Below are 18,374 nucleotides of genomic sequence, written 5' to 3'. Positions count from 1 at the left end.
ATTTTTCCATAAAACCGGCTATTACGTGTTGACAATACGTTGATACAAAAAATGGTGAAAGTATATGATTCTCATGTTTCGAGGTCTCCATGCAAGTTAGGAGTGGCGTTCTTAAACTGTGGTCAATTTGCTCTAGTGCATGCATTCACTTTCATCATTTTAGGATCATACTTGGTCTTGGTTCATTAGTATATTGTCATGTGGGATGTGATAGAGAACAACTGTTAGCCTCAGAACAATTGGACTCTTGAAAAGGTGTTGAACAAATGTTATCCTCAAAATGTAAGAACTCTGAGTATTTAGTGCTGCAATTTTTTATCCAGATTCTTATAGATCATTTTAACTACACTGTAAGCTAGGGATTCAACAAACATATGTAGACTAGAATCTTTCAGATACAATTTTGTTACAGCCACATTAATTTTCTTTTCTAGCTGTGCTAATATAGCAATGTGTGACTCCCTTGTACATTCCTTCGTATTTGAAGAAAGAATCAATCTTACATAGGAAACAAGATAAGGGGCTAAAACAACTACATAGATTACAAATTACATAAACAAAGAGACAGAACCAGTGCTGATCAATCCGGTGCCTAACTATTCAGAACTAGGGGATCTCAATTTGACCTCAACTCTGTTGCACTCTGAAGAACAAGAAATCTACATCTGGGAGACTTTAACGTTACCCCATAACAAGTTCTTTATGGCGATCAAGATCCTTATTGTAAGTCGCAAAATTGTAGTCATCTTTGTCACAAGGATCCACGACTGAATGTCGACTCGTATCTACTTGTCCACTCTCACCTCTCAATAGTTGAACAACCTACATATCCAGAATACTCAATTTAATGTAAAAAAAATATTAATAAAAACTACTTATGAAAGTAGACATTACAAGGAAGCAGATGAGTTTTGCATAATATTGTAATATTACCCTGCTCATGCTTGGACGCATCTCAGGTGAATTATCAACGCACAAGGAAGCTGCTAAAATCGCACTTTCCATGTTAGTAATGTCGTAAACATCACCTAATCGAGGATCTGCTAATTCTTTGATATCGTTGTTCTCAAGATGTGGTTTTGCCTACACAACAAGATATGAAGGAATGAGATTGTTAAAGGGTATAAGATTTTGTTCGGGCCTTACTCTACAACATTAATATTTTAGATGGGTTGGTTACTTAACATGGTATCAGAGCTCAGTTCAGGGAGAGACTCGGGTATGAATCCTTCCAACCCCATTCATTCAATTTAAATATTGTTTGTTGATATTGGTATCGGTATTGGTTTTATTTGTCGTTGTCAATCGTAACGAAACGTATCGTACAATTGAGCGGGAGTATTAAAGAGTATAAGATCCTCCTCAGACCTTCCTCTACAACCTTAAGATTTTAGATAAGTTGGTTACCTAACAGAGATATGAATGTAATACAATTCTCAACCATTTGATACTTGTGCTAAGTTCTTAGCTAGAACCTTGCCAAAAATGTAGTTGGCAAGGGAATGAAGACAGACTTGAGGAGAAGCTTACTGAATAAGATAAGTAATGATCAAAAAATTTCAGAAGATAAGTAATGATTCAAAACATACCCACTTTACAAGGCTTTGTCGATCGGCGTTAACTGCACGACGCCCTGTAATGAGCTCCAATAGTATAACTCCAAATGCAAACACATCAGTCTTTTCATGAGTAATTCCATGCATGAAATATTCAGGAGCCATATATCTGAAGCGAAAACAAGTTAGAACCAAAGTTTAACAAAATTCGATTAAATCCTTAGGAGAGATTGTCAAAAGAGGCATATCATAATTACCCAAAAGTCCCCTCAATAGGTGATACAACAAGATGCAGCCATTTATTAGGGAGCCATTTTGCTAGTCCAAAATCTGATATCTGCACAACATAATGATTCTTAGAAGAAATGAACACCAATACTTTTTACTTCTTAGAAGTACATATACTTAAGGAGCGTTTAAACATAAGAATATAAACCTTCTTTTACTCATAATTGAACTCACGCACACCATTTTGCTAAACGAGGATGAGGGGGGTACTGCTGGGGCAATGCCCCGTTGGTAACACTCTCATTCTCGGTTAAAAGAGGTCAAGAGTCGAAGTTTCATCACTTAAGAGCGTGTCAGTATTTAAATTTCCACAATTGACCATTTGCAAAAAATTCAGTTCTTTACATATAACTTAATTATTGCAAGGAGCAACCTGAGGTTGATAATCTTCCATTAGTAGTATATTTGAGGCGGTAATGTCCCTATGAATTATTCGCTTTTGACAGTCATAATGGAGATACTTCAAACCATCGGCTATCCCAACTGCCACCTTAAATCTTGAGTTCCAGTCAAAGCACTCCGCTGAATCTCCTGGATTAAAAATTGTACTTCCATTACTCAAGAAGATGTGAATGTCGAATTGCTTTATGTGTTTCCTATCATCAAAGCTGGAGTAAACAAAGAAACAAACCATGAAGTAAAGTACTAAGGCTGCCATTAGGAGCAAATTGGAGGACAAGGTATAAACCATTATCAATCCCAAACCCGATTAGCTTTGCAGCATTTGGGTGATTAATATGAGCAATGATCCCGAGCTCACTTAAAAAATCTTGAACTTTATCCTCATCTTTCTTATCTTTCTTTGTTATCTTCTTCACCGCGACAATCTGACCATCTGGTAAGCGACCTTTATACACTTCTGCGTGGCCACCTTTCCCAATCAACTCACCTATACAACATCACGGTTATTTTGGGAACAAATATTACTTGGTGTTGATCAAGTTTGTAAACAGAAGACTGTATACAGACCATTAAGGTGGAAAAAAGACATGCTTAACATAAACCAAGATGTCCCTATGGCTTGTTGTAGGTAGTTTAGTTCACACTTTCTGTAACTTTCTGTGCAAATCCCTGGAGTGTAGAGATAGTGTTGAACAGAAAAAAACATGCATTCGAATTGGAGCAGTGGAATGGAGAAATGAGAATGAATAAGAATTATGCCTAAATGCACAAGAAATAGAGTAAATTTTATTATGTTCCTTTTACTACTTCATCATTTTCCTTTATAGTGTTGATTTACATGAAAGAGATTAAGAAAAATGGGCTCACACCGGGATTAAATTTTTTTGTGGCAGCCTCAAGCTCCTGGAGAGTGAAATTTCTCCAAGAGGGCTTAGGCATCATCCATTCAATAGAATCATCCGATGCATGGCTTCTCCCATGCTTCCATCTCAAACTCTTCTTTGATTGTCCAATATTATTAATATTGAACGCAACTGAAGAGAACCTTCTTACAGAGTTCTTCCTCATATTGTCAAGCTTGCTCTTTAACTGCACCACGCTATGAATATTAATATTATTATTATTATGATTGCCACGCGATGGCAATGATAATGCAGATGACAATGACTCATCATCATCTGCCAATTCATGGTTTATAATAGATGAGCTCAAACTGCTGATCCGGTCAAGCTCTGTACTTGATGCAGATTTCTCTAGAACTACTCTTGGAGACATATCTGCAGGATCGTCGTCCACAGTAGTTGTCATTTCTACTTGATTTTCACCATTTTCTGTTGAAAATATTATTAGATTTCCAAAACAGAGCTTAAAAATTTTGAACTTTCCAGGATAATGAATTCATTTTTAGTTACCTTGCTCATGGACCATTGCCGACATTTGTAGGTCAAATCAAAGAAAATTATGGAGAGTCTTCAAAAAAGATGATGAATTGAAACAATTTTTTGAAGGTTGAAAGCAACCAAATTCTTTCTCTCCCTAGCCACAAGTAATGAGTCTATGAGAGAGATGGAGGAATGAAAGAATAGGGAAGAGAAGAATGAGGAAGGTGAAATCGGATTGGGCTATGTTTTGGTGGTAGTTATTCTTACTAATGATCAGAGGTGAATCTGCCTTGTTAGTTTGTGGTAATCAGAGCATGTGCTATATTTATACACTAATACTACGGACGCTTCATGCAGGAGATGGATCTTTGTTGATGTACATTTAAGCAATAACAAGAAATTTATATCCCTGGAAAAATGGCCACCTAAATTTTAGATCTATTTTAGAGAAATTTCGTTTGGAGATCGATCTTTATCTGTCTTCCATGTACAACGCCTGTGTGGGGATTCATGTCAAATCATTACTAAATCCTAGCATTCACTAATAATCAGATAAGCACTAGGAAAAGTTTGTTATTCTGTGCTTGCAATCTTTTATAATGCATGTTCAGAAGTGAGCACGAATTGTGGAATAAGTGTACCAAATTCACAACAGAACAACGAAGCCAGTTTTATTAAACTGTCCTAAGACAGAAGGCACAGGGCAGAAACACGAGATAGTCATACAAGCGAAAGCAACTAATAATAATAACCCTGCATTCATTCCTGTCGCTTGTGAGCTTCTAGATAAGCCACCAAGTTATCAACATAACCGGTTTGCTTATCCATGTCACGGAAAACACTTTGCATCTCCTTCACTTTGTCTCGATAAACCTTCCCAGCTTCATCCACCATTACCAGCTTAAGTGACTCTGCCACGGAGTCTTTAGTGAACGAGCCATCTTGCTCGTTCCTTGGGATCACAAAGCCCAACTTCTTCTCCGCTAGTTGACTAGCAATTATCCCCTGATCTCCCAACATTGGCAGCAATACCAGCACTTTTCCAAACTGCACAGCCTCCACAACAGAGCTCCAACCTGCATGAAACAACATACCACCAACCGAGCCATGCTTCAGTATCTTAGTTTGAGGCACCCATGTCTTGTAAACCATTCCACGACCTCTAGTTCGCTCTTCAAAACCTTGAGGCAACTCAACTGGCTTGAGATCAATCAGCCCTCTTTGCTTTCTGAAAGCCCAAAAAAAAGGCAATCCAGACAACTCCAAACCGAGTGCTAACTCAGTAACCTGAACTTGATTCAGTTTTGTTTCAGCACCAAACGCAACATATATCACTGACCCCTCTGTTTGTTTATCAAGCCAATCTTTTATATCACCCCAACTTTCATTACCCCCATGGTCCACACCCTCTTGAACAGGCAATAATCCAACAGGAACCAGTGGTTTTCCATAGATCTCCTCTACTAAATTTAACCACTCCGGTTCAAACTCAGCGCTACTTCTAATTGCCACCATATCACAGTTTTGAATTGTCTTTCCAAGGCGATACTGGTCACTTACATTCTCCGTTCCATCATCTTCTAGATTAGGAGCCATTGCTTGTATCTGATACTTAGTCATTGCAACACTTGTTTCAAAGTAAACCCATTCAGGTTTCCTCGTAAAACTTTCTAGTATGACACGATAATCATCAGCATCGATCATGTTGCCTGGAGGGCCCAAAAAACCTAAAGTTGAAGCAGGGAAAACACTATACCACCCGACTGGAATTCCAGAACCGGAAGCAACAGGGCCAAGCCAATAAGATGCAAAATCACACAGTATCCAATCTGGTAACATGGATTCTACAAAAACAGTAACAGCATTCTCAAGATAATCATAAGCGATTTTTAAATACTTAACCTTGTCAAACGGGATATCACTTGTTGCTTCTGCTGATCGAGGAAGGTTAGCAAAAGGAGGCAGGGGGACCCTGATAAAGTCTATATGAGCTTTTAGATCTGAAGGAACTTTTGGGAGGCGTTCGATATTTCGAGGAGTGGAGATAAAGGAAATTCTGTGACCTCTTTTAGCAATGAGCATGGCAAGGTTCAAGAAGGGTAGCAAGTGACCAAATGCTAACCAGGGAAACATTACAATGTGCATTTTTTTACCGGAAGCCATGTCTCCTCGCAATAACTATAGATCATTCATTTACTTGGTTTCTTAAATAGGCTAGTAGATTGAACCGGACCAGATCTAGGAAGGAGCACAAGCGCCACGTCACATCAAAAACCGCGGCGCACACAGTATTTTTGGTTTTTGCTCTCATTTTCTTCGCCTTTATGTCATTTTTTAATAAAAAATGAGTAGATAGACACTTTCACATATTGCGGCGCCCACAATATTGTTTTGGTTTATGCACTCGTTTTCTTCGCCTTTTTGGTTTTTGCCCTCGTTTTCTTTCCTGTAACTTCATTTCTTCATAAAAAACCATGAACCCAAACACTTTTAGAAGTTACGGCGTCCACAGTTTTTTTTGGTTTTGCTCTCTTTTTCTTCGCCTTTTTGGTTTTTGCTCTCGTTTTCTTCTCCGTAACGTCATTTCTTTATAAAACCGAGAACCTAGACATTTTTAGAAGTTAGCGCCCACAGTTTCTTTTGGTTTTTGCTCTCTTTTTCGTCATCGTTGCGTCATTTCTTTATAGTTCTTATTGTTACGGAGGCCATCCAATCTTATCCTTCTATTCTCCTCCCTTAATATTTATTATTGAATTTTAAATAAAGGAAAAATCTATGTAGCACACTTGAACTCACCATATAAGTTAATAAAACTATCCAAGCAAATAATTGCCTTAAATTTTTACTTTCAATTTTGAGTAACTTCAAGTTTCATGTCATTTAAAATTTACGGAATGCTTCAAGCATTAATAACGAGCCTTTACACTCCAACAGTGTGGTTCCTCGTTTAGCAATGAGCATGGAACCAGGGTAGCAAGGGACCAAATGCTAACCAGGGAAACATTGCAATGTGCATTCTTTTACCGGAAGTCATGTCAGCTTTCAATAACTATAGATCATTCATTTATTTAGTTTCTTAAATAAATTAGTTGATGGAACCGGACTAGATCTAGGAAGGAGCATGGGCGACATGTGACATTAAAAACCGCGCGCCCACAGTATATTTGGTTTTTGCTCTTGTTTTCTTAGCCCGAATGTCATTTCGTCATTTCATTTCATCAGTGATGAGTACATGGACACTTCCACATGTTGCGGCGCTCACAATATATTTTTGGTTTTGCTCTCATTTTCTTCACCATGTTTATCTCTTGTTTTCTTCGCCTTAAATCATTTCCTCAAAAACTGTGAACCTATACCCTTTTAGAAGTTACACGGCGCCCACAGTTTCTTTAGATTTTTCTTCGTCTTTCCGTCATTTCTTTATCGGTTCTTATTGTTACATAGGCCATCCGGTCCTTTTATATATTTTAGTCCCAAAGTATTAATTAATGAATTTTAAATTAAGGAAAAATATTCGTAACACACTCGAACTCACCATATAATTTAATAAAATTATCCTAGCAAATACTTGCCTAAATTTTTCCTCTCAATTTTAAGTAACCTTCAAGTTACAAGTCATTTAAAATTTCCGGAATGCTTTAAGCGGTAATAAGAGTGTAAGACTGTAAAGCGTGTAAAGGCAAGGCAAGGGCTTAAGAGATTTTTGGGCTGAAGTTAAGTAATATTATTAATTTAAAAGGGAGTTTGAGAACATTTGGAGCCGCTAAGACACTGTTGGTTAATTATATGTTTTCTAACTTTTTTTACGGAGCCTTTTTCTAGCTATAATAACTAGCCTTTACACTCCAACAACTGGCTGAGTTGACTCGGGACCTTTTCTAGCTATAATAACTAGCCTTTGCACTCCAACCGTCCACAGCTGTATTTACACTTGGCCCAACTTCCCTGGCCATATTTTTTGGACTCCAACCGTCCAACCTCACCTATTTACTTGGCCGTGGTTTATATTTTTTGGAAACTATTTAGTTGGACCAATTTATGAACCTATTTATTTTAAAACATAATTAAAAATAAGATTCAAACCTATAAAAATAAAAAAAATGCTTCAAAAATTAAAAAAAAATGGATAAAAAATAATACATATAGAATTATAAGTCATATAGTAATCAAAAAAGTTCAAAACAATACACTTAGAGTTATAAGGTGAAACTGAAAAGTGATGTAAGCAAAAAATATGTGAAACCAAAGTAACACTTAAAAAGAGGTTTCACTTTAATAAAGGTTATTAATTCAAAAATGGGTAAAAATAATAGAAATAGAATTATAAGTCATAGGAATAAAAAGGATAAAAATACTACACTTAGAATTATAACATGAATCATAAAAGTGAAACCAAAAGGTGGTGGAACAAAAAAATAAGTGAAACCAGAGTACCTCTTAAAAAGTGGTTTCACTTATTAATAAATGTTATTAAAGTGAAAACCAAATATTAAAGTAGATTAAATATATTTTCCAATGACATTATTTTTTTATTTTATTCATTTGTAAAATATTAATAAATTTTGATCAAATTTTGGTCAATTTGAATGCACAAAAGTCAAATCTGACACCTAAAAATGGATGGAAAAGGTAATAGATTACCTCTTCTTTTACTTTATATTGATTGGTAACAGTTAGTATCAAATACCATTAAGTTTATTAAATATTATCAAGAGTGTCTAATATATATATATATATGCATGGTTGCGCTATAATGAGAAATTTTTAAAATGAGAATCGAGGATTACTATAGTTGAAACTGGTGATTTTTTGAAAAGCTGAAATTTTGAATTCGGTAAATCGATGATTTTTGTGCAAAAAACAAATTTAAATTTTGTACAATCGTCAATTTTAACTATGAAAACCATCGGTTCTCATATATATATATATATAGGGTGTTGCTCGAGGGAGAACCCCACTGTTGTAAAAATTGAAATATAATCTCATCCACTCATTTAAATACATCATATTGATCCCTCGCCATTCATTTAATATTTTATTATTTTTGAAGTTACTCAATTGAGAACCTTCATTATTATGAGATATGAGATCTAATCTCAACCACCTATTTTTAATATCCACATTCAATCGAACCACATAATTTATATATCATATTTATTTTTAATCCCCGCCTTTATCATCCCACTATCTTCGATCTCTCATTCCACTTCCATTAACCACCAGCACCGCCCTAAACCCCGTTACCACCACCGGCTCAACCTATCCCCATCTTTCTCTTATACATAAAACATACACACATACACAAGGCCCTCACTATTCTTTATCATCCACATACCTATGACTCTCTCTTTATGTACTCCCACCAACCCACTGTCGAGTTGCCGCCAACTTGTCTCCGGTCATCGATTTTCCGGCCTCTATTCATCAATTTTTAATTTTTCGACAATTATCGTAAATTAATTTTGGATGAATTAAGTCCTTTTATCGATTGATGGATCCGCCTTATCTTCGGCGATTTATTTTCGGTTTGTCTCGTCAATAATTTTTAATAAAATTTGATATGTTCTCAATTTTAATTGATCACTGTTCATTTTTCGATGATTTTGGGTTGTAGTTGGTGATTCGTTACATATTGAGGATCTAGGGTAGTGTTGTAGAGGGTAGTAGGGGTGTTGCTTTGTTGATATTTACGGCAATAGTGATAGTGTAGTCATGTAATCTGATGATTTTTGTTATAAATTTGGTGGTCGGGGTTATGAATGGACCTGGTGGGTAGATAAGGTGGCCGAAAACTATGACAGGATGTGGTAATTTTTATTTTCGTTGGTGATTTTTAGTGCGCCGGTGGTGATTTTTTATTTTACCGGTGGTGATTTTTGGTTTGACAGCGGCGATTTTATTTTGAGTAGTGATTTCTGGCGATCACCAGAAAATCACCATTTCCGGCGATCATCAAAAAATCACCACTGGCAAACCTATAATCACCAACGACAAACCAAAAATCACCACCTGAAAAAGGAAAATCACCTCCAGAAAACGAAAATCACTGTCGGAAACCAAAAATCACCACAACAACCACTTTCCAGTCCCCTAGCACCTCACCATCATTAATCACCGGTCACCACTCAAACCAACACGAATCACAATTATCACAAACTAAATCATGAAAAGCGAATTTTTTTTCCAGATCTTCAATTTAATCAATTTCAGCCTCCTACACCTCAACATAACCACCTTCACGTCTTCGTCTTTTTCGATACAAAGTCAACAATATAATCAGATCTGAATATAAACAATTCCGATAAAATGAAAATCACTTATTTATTTCCGTATGGAGATGGAGCAGAGCTTTAATGGTGTCTTCGAGCATATCAGAGATAGAGGAGATGCGTCGCCGGTATTTGAGGTGTTGCGACAGTTATGGATAGCAGTGGAGGTGAAAGGGATGGTGGAGGAAGGGATGAAGAAGAGAGAGGGGGGAGCGGGGGTTGGGCCGCGACTGTGGGTGGCGTAGTTGAAAATGCGTGGCTATGATTTAGTTTGGGAATGAAAATATGTGGATGAGATTAAATCTCAGTTCTGCAAATAGTGGGGGTTCTCATTTGAGCAACTCCCTATATACATATAATTTAATTATACTAATTGATAACATATACGAAGCAAGAGCCACACATTAAAAATATCAAATTAGTACTTGTAAATAATTAAACCACATAATCCGTGCGAAACACGAATAAAAAATATATTAGTATTAAATATTAAATTAATACTTATACAGAATGAATCAAATGAGAATGTGTAATAAATAAATACTATGAAATTATGTAGTTAAAAGGATCAAACTTAGTAGAGTTATCAAATTCCTTACTAATGGGATTATTTTGTGAAATGAATGTTTACTTATCTTATGAACCAAACATCTTTGTGATTTTAGATGATTTAATATTGCTTAATATTACTTGATAATTATTTTTAATATAGTTCATTTAATATTACTTAGTTATTGATCAAATTGTTATTTAACTTAATTTAACATTACTTAACAAAATCTAACTACAACTCATAAATTTGTTGTTGTTAAAAAATATTTTTTAACTTAAAAGTAAATAGACGATGGAATGTATACTAAAAATATTTAAACCAGTGATTTTCATGTTTAAATTAAATAAATATCAATAAAGTCATTTACTATTATTAAATTATTGCTAAAAAATTGTTTGTCAATTTAAAAGTAAATCGATACTTAGATGAAAACTAACTAATAAAAAATAAATACTACAAATAGTTTAAGTCAATTCGTGATTGTAGTTGAGATTTTAAAATATAAAATTTTTAAAATATATACTCTATCCACCCACTTGAGTTGTTAACATTTGAAATTAATTGTTCAACACACATTTTAAGGCTCTTATCTAGCATAGTTGTATAATTTATTTTAAATTTTTTCTTTTTTTTTGATTAAAAGTTTAAATATTTAATATTTATTCAAAAGAAAACAAAATTTAAAAAAATTTATGTAACGTTACTAGATAGGAGCATTAAAATGCGTGTTGAAAGCTTCATTTCAAATATTAACAACTAAAAGAACAAATTAATTATTTAGTGAGTACAAAATTTGATACTCCCTCCGTCCCATTAATTTGTTAATATTTGAAATGAAGTGTTCGACACACATTTTTAGGCTCCTATCTACAATAGGTACATAAATGTTTTTTCTTCTAAATAAATATTAAATATTTAATTTTTTATTAAAAAAATTTCAAAATAAGTTATACAATTATACTAGATAAGAGCCTTAAAATATGTTTCAATTACTTCATTTCAAATGTTAACAACTCAAAGGGACGGATGAAGTAATTTAATACTTCTGATACTTTTATTTTATGATATGATTTTAGTCATTAATTTTTTCATGAAAATCCAATATTCTCAGAGTTCTGTTAAAATAATTTATTTTATTACTTATTTATTGATAATAAAAATTCATTTTAAAAGTAAATAAATATTATTTTAATTATATTTAATTTAATTTAAATATAATTTATAATGCCCGGAACATAATCATAATGCCAGCGAAAATTTGGCTACTTGATATTATATAGGTGTTCACCTAGAAAAGTAGCCATGAAATTTGCTCATCCATTATCAAAAAAGTGTCAAAATACCATATGACATGATGTGACATGTTATTCTTGTTAGCTTTGCGAATCAAATTAGCCAAGTTCTTGCACCCTTTGCACCATCAAAAAATGAAAATAATTATATATGCCTTGTTTTTAATTTTACTTATATATAAATAGTTGGCACTTTGAGTGCTAATTGTTAGAATATATTTTGGTAAGAAAAGGCCTCATTTGTTTGGCCATGAACAGTGATCTGACCGTATCTTGCATTCTATTCATTTGTTTAATTTTTTTTATCACATGAGCTATTGATAGATCACCTAATCATTCGTATAGAAAACTTTATCATTTGATTCATGTGATGCTGCCCACCCTTTTTATCAATATTTTATAATTCTTTTTTTCCTTCTTTTTTGCTAAGCCCCATTTTCTCTTTCAATTTTGATATTTTATTATTAACGATAATTATTATGACATTCATGATTTTTATCATTTTGCACTAACATTTAAAAAAATAATACGATACACGAGTTATTTTCTTAAATTAATAATTTTTTAATAATGTTCTCATGTATCCAAATTCAATATCTAGTTATATTATATTATATTATAACCGACGACACCTTAAGTTTGAGAGTCGATCGGTAGTACGATACCTGCTTAATTTAGTTAACTACCCTTATTTAATTTTTTTTACATAATTATCCTAACTTAATTAGTATATAAATCAATTAAAATTTTCAAATTAAACACATTACACTTTTTATTTTACCCAACTAAAGCAATTCTGTGAAATTTGGGGCTTATCCGTGAGAGATTTTAGAGATAAATTTCGTTAATGTGCTAATTATCGATTTTATATGAATTAATCTTGGTATTATGATATCTTCCTGATTTGAATGATATCGTTAAGAGATATTTTCCGTTATTTATTCATTATGATTGATTTTTTCCTCGTTTCAGGGAGATGATACATTTTGAGCATTAAATGATAATTATTAATCGAAATTAGTAATTAATAATAAAAATTTGGAGATAATTAGAATATGCCAAAATGTGGCATAACAGTTATTATTATTATTACATAGCTAGCAGAGAAAAAGACTGGGAGCAAATGTAATTGCAACTGAAACATGATATGAAAACGTGAATGTACATTCAGCCCAGTTTCTAATTTTGAGCATTTAAGTTAAGAAATGACGGTTCAATTTTTCGTGCCGAACAGTACAAGAAAATTATAAAAGGGCTTTGAACCCGTTTATGATCATATATCTTCTTGTCAAACAAGCACATTATAGGCAATGCAAGAATGTTAGTGATAATGTATATTTGCTCTTTTACGTGACTATCCAAATGAGGAAGCAGCCCTAGCCCCTAAGCACTAATAAGTTTTTTATTTAAGCTTAAAATACGATGTCACATATATTTTAGCAAGGGAGCATCACAAGGTTCAAGAAGGGTAGCAACTAGCAAGCGACTAAATTCTAACCAGGAAAGCACATGGACACGTGATATCAAAAACCACGATGTACATTTTAGATTTTTACTCAATTTTCTTCGCCGTAACACCATTTCTTTATCATAAAATATGTACATAGACACTTTTCAATATTTCGTCGGGTTTTACTCTTATTTTCTTTGCCTGTTCAGTTTTTCTCTCATTTTATTCGCCGTCATTACTTATCAGAAAATGTGAACCTGAATACTTTTAGAAGTTACGGCGCGTAAAATTTCTTTGGGTTTCTGCTCTCGTTTTTTCGCCGTTGCGTCATTTCTTTATCAGTTTTTATCGTTACAGAGGCTATCTGATCTTATCCTTTTATTCGAGTCCCTTAATATTTAATAAATTATTCTGAATAAAGAAAAAATCTATATACCACACTCAAACTCATCATATATTCAAAAATCTATGTTGCACACTTAAACTCGCCATATTAGTTAATAAAATTATCGAAGCAAATACTTACCAACATATTTACTTTGCCCACTTTTGTCAGTAGCACTGCCCAAAACGAGAAACAACGCATAAAAACATTAGACACAGGAGGTATACAGGCTAGCAAGAATGTCAGTGACACAATGTATTTGCTCTTTCGACAAGACTATCCGGAATGTCAGTGACACAATGTATTTGCTCTTTCGACAAGACTATCCGATTGTAGAAACTTCTGTGAACACTTATAACTTATTAGCTTTACAATCGGTGCGATGCATAGATTTTCATTAAAGTTTTTATATTATTTAAAATTATAATAAATTTCTTTTTGATCATTACCTTATTAGTATATTTATAAATAATAATGCAAATTTTTTTTATTGGCGGGATTCAAACCTAAATCTTGGGTAGTATATATATAATAATATAAATATTTGTTGTTGGTGGGGTTCGAACTTGAGAGTTTTAGTGGTGTATAAATAATAATATAAATATTTGTTGTTGGCGGGGTTCGAACCCGGGAGCTTGAACAGTTTATATTCTTTTAGTATTTGAATCTAACGATCACGATCACTTGATAAAAAAGATCTGACGGTCATAAATGAGAATAAGCAAACCAACCAAAAAAGACATACCAAATTATGCCCCATTTCGGTTATTATAATACTAACTTAAATCCCGTGCGATGAACGGGTTCCGGTTAATATTTAAATTTTATATTTATCCCGTGATATTATAATTTTAAAATATTTATATAAATTATATAATAATTATAAATTTATAATAAAAATAATATGATAACCTACGGTCGTAGTTTAGTAAGATAATTACACTATATCTAATATTTTAACAATTTAGTAGTTTAGCAAATATATAACACTATTTATTTATTTATTTTAAAAGGATAATATGGAATATGATAAGTAGACTATGTGTGTAGTAGTTTAATAATTTAGTAGTTTAGCAGATATATAACACTATTTATATATTTTTGTAATAACAAAATTAGGGGATAATCGTTGAACTAAATTATACTCCATTCTGGCTATTATTGTATACTAGCTTAAAACCAGTGCGATACACGGTTAGATATTTTTTAATATTATATATTTTTTTAAAAAAATGAATTCGATTCTTAATTTTGTTCATTTAAAACTTTAAATGATATGACTTCATAATAATTATATTAGTAGAGGTATATGTTCATAACTTTTTTTAATATTTAAACTTATTTAAAGTGATAGCATTGGTAAGGGGGAAATGTTATTATAACAAAATTATTTTTTATTGAGGGTAAAAATATAATGTCTCCATTATGTTCGGACCTTAAAAAATATTATTTTAGCATGGTGATTACTTAATCGATTAACTATAATTTTATAAAAGATATTTGAAAAAGACAATATTACTGATTGAATGATATCGTTTTATTGATAACTATGTGTATTTTAAAAAAATGTTTATGTTTTAATTAAAATTTGAATTTTTAATTCGCAAAAATAGTGTACGAATTATACTTAGTCTAATATTAATTTGATTTATTTCGGACCAGTGGTTTACATTATTTTATTTTAGCCCGATGCCCAATATACACCGGCCAAATCAAACTAATTATTTTTAGTCTAATTTTAATTTTTTTTAAAGTCCGCATCAATAAGATAATTTTCTTTTAGACTCAATAATTAGTATATATGAATTCATTTTTGTTGGTCGGAATGTATTTTTATTTTAATTTTGTGTTAGTCTGAATCAATTATATGTTATATTTTTTTTATCCTGACTAAATAAAATATATTATTTTGTTTATCCAAATTCATTAGTATAATTTTTTTAGGAGAATAGATAGTATTATTATTTTATCTTAACCCGATTAACATGATATATCAATTGAATATTAATAATTATATTTAGTTTGCTTAAATTTAATTTAGCCCGAAGTAGCAAATTAGAATAATATTGAACTCGATATGAATTAAAATATAAATTAATAAAAGAAGTTGAATTTAGTATAAATTATAATAATATATAGTCCAATATAAAATAGAATTAAAATTGGTAAAACGATAGAGGAAGTTGACTTTAATATCAATTACAATTAGAATTGATCAACCTAATAATTAGAATTAGAATAATTAAGTAAGGGTAATTAAATAATTTTAGCAAATACCGTCCGACTGACTACCAAACTTTTAATATTTTATCTATTATAATATAGTTAAAATAGAATTGAAATTGGTAAAGCGACAGAGAAAGTGGACTTTAATATCAATTAAGAGTTAGAATTGATCGAACCAATAATTAGAATTAGAATAATTAAGTAAGGGTAATTAAGTAATTTTAGCAAGTACCGACTGACTAGCTACCAAACTTTTAATGTTTCGACTATTATAATAAAGTACTAGTTTAGAACACGTGCATTTCTTTTTAATATATATAATTTTTTAAATATTAATTGAATTACAAATTCTATGACGCGAAATTTGTTTATTCATATTTTATATATCATATGATTTGATAATAATTATACATATACACATATATTGACAAAAAGATCTCAGGGCCCGTATTAAATTGGTAGCACGTGAATTATTCAGAGGTATTTAAATTTGAAAAAAATAATATTATTAATTGAAATATATATAATTAATTTTAATTTAAAAGATAATTTTTATCCTCGTTCAATAGTATTAAAATCACGTTTAGTTTAATTTAATTTTTTTTATCACGAGACCCATTATACTGATCAAATCAAACTAAAGATATTTAGTTTGATTTTAATTTTTTTAAGGACGGATAAATATATACTTTTGTTCAACTCATATGGATAGTATATATTATTTTGTTTAAACTAATCGAATATTATTTTAATTTAAATTATTTTACCGTTGATTAGTTCTACAATTTCTTAGCCTGGATAAATAGTATAAATTACTATGTTTCAAGCTAATGCTATTATTCCGGTCAACAAATTATTAGTTCAATAAAATAATTTTTCAGCCGAATCAATAGTAGCTATTATTTTGTTTTAACCCAAAACACCGACTAAAGTAAACTAAATAATTAGTTTGTTTAAAATTAATTTTAATCAAGACCAATATTATAATTTTATTTTAGTCAAGATCAATAGTGTATAATATTTAGTCAAGACGAACAAATTATCTTTATTTATATTTTGAAAAAATATTATGAATAACTTAAATACAAAAGCAATCTCCAGTATTAAATAAATTCAAGTATTATATAAACCTAAATACAGTACCGACTAAACGGCTACCAAATTTTTATGTTTTGGCGTATAATACACAAATTTTTTATTTTTATTTAGCAATTGTTTATTAATTTGAAATTGAAAAAAAATAAATTAAAGTTCAAACAAACAAAAAAATTACCGAGTTTCATTAGATTTTATTTCGCTTCTATACTGAGTTTTGTAAATCAGATTTTGACGATTTTATAGGGCACACAAAGCAAACGAATTAATTTTTAATTAAGTGATGATTTAAAAATTTAGTCCAAAAAAATTTATCTAGAATTTGAAGAAAAAATAATTAAGAATTTGCATAATTATTCTATTTGGTTTAGGATGCCTACTTCTTTATGGTTTAAAATTTTGAAATAGTATGATATTTTATTCAATTTAAAATATCTACTTATCGCAGGTTTTAAAATATTTCTTTATTTTAGATCCAATGACTATGATCAATTTGTTTAAAAATCTAATGACCCATATTAAATTGGTAGTGCAGAACAATAACTACGGAAAATTTGAATAAGATCCACCTTATGTATATTATATAATAAAAATATAATTTAGTTTATATTTTAGCATGAATGGATAGTTAAATTTCGTTTAAATTTGATAAAAAATGTGTATAGAATTAAAATTTATAAATAAGTAAAATAAGTAAAGGGTAATTATTTAATATCACGGTGTACCAAAAAACAGGTACCATACAAAAATTTTTAATGTTTCGTATTTTATGTCTTTTCCTATTATATGCATTTAGCTTGTACAAAAATACAGGTATTATAGTAAAACTTTTAATATTTTGTGAGCCAAAGTGTACCGATAGTTGGTTTTTTTTTCTTATATTTCTTTGCTTCAGACAGAAAAGGAGTAGAGGTGAGGAGGTTTATCCGAGTAAGGGGTTTTTATTGGAAAAGGACATGAATCTAATTCGAGGTATAAAACTATTACCATAATTAAAATTTATAAATAAGTAAAATAAATAAAGGGTAATTATGTAATATAACGATGTACCAAAAAACAGGTAGCATACCAAAATTTTTAATATTTCGTCTTTTAATATAATGGTGTACCAAAAAAATGTACCGTATCAAAACTTTTAATATTTCATCTTTTATACAATAGTAATAGATAGTATATCTATGATTATAGTTTAGTAGGATAAGTATACTATGTGTGTAGTAGTTTAAAAATTAAGTAGTTTAAACAGATATATAACACTATTTATATATTTTTTTTATAACCAAAATTAGGGGATAACCTTTGAACCAAATTATACCCCATTCTGGTTATTATAATATAGCATAGATACTAGCGTATAACCTGTGTGATGTACGGATTGCTTTTAACACTCGAATATTTTTTAATAATATATTTTAACTTAAAATTATTAATATGTTAATATAAATTTTCAATAGCTGAAAAATAAATTGAAGAACA

At 31.1% G+C, this 18,374-nt stretch overlaps 2 protein-coding genes across 2 annotated transcripts; both read right to left on the bottom strand.

Annotated features, from left to right (window-relative positions):
• Positions 1-356: 356 nt before the first annotated feature.
• LOC141717262 (receptor-like cytosolic serine/threonine-protein kinase RBK1) lies at positions 357-3,858 on the bottom strand. The gene is made up of 8 exons (XM_074519355.1): positions 3,659-3,858; positions 3,116-3,577; positions 2,476-2,733; positions 2,218-2,375; positions 1,814-1,893; positions 1,590-1,725; positions 934-1,083; positions 357-822 (listed from the first exon to the last, which is right to left on the bottom strand). The coding sequence occupies exons 1-8, from the start codon at positions 3,681-3,683 to the stop codon at positions 682-684; spliced, it is 1,410 nt and encodes a 469-aa protein (XP_074375456.1). The 5' UTR covers positions 3,684-3,858; the 3' UTR covers positions 357-681.
• Positions 3,859-4,273: 415 nt separating this feature from the next.
• LOC141721423 (UDP-glycosyltransferase 91A1-like) lies at positions 4,274-5,821 on the bottom strand. The gene has a single exon (XM_074524347.1). It carries the CDS (start codon positions 5,789-5,791, stop codon positions 4,388-4,390), a length of 1,404 nt encoding a protein of 467 aa, XP_074380448.1. The 5' UTR covers positions 5,792-5,821; the 3' UTR covers positions 4,274-4,387.
• Between the last annotated feature and the right edge of the window lie 12,553 nt (positions 5,822-18,374).

Source organism: Apium graveolens, chromosome 4, assembly GCF_009905375.1.
Source record: "Apium graveolens cultivar Ventura chromosome 4, ASM990537v1, whole genome shotgun sequence".
NCBI classification, from domain to species: Eukaryota; Viridiplantae; Streptophyta; class Magnoliopsida; order Apiales; family Apiaceae; genus Apium; species Apium graveolens.
The sequence above is the reverse complement of the archived record's forward strand: the minus strand, read 5'-3'. Positions and strand labels throughout refer to the sequence as shown.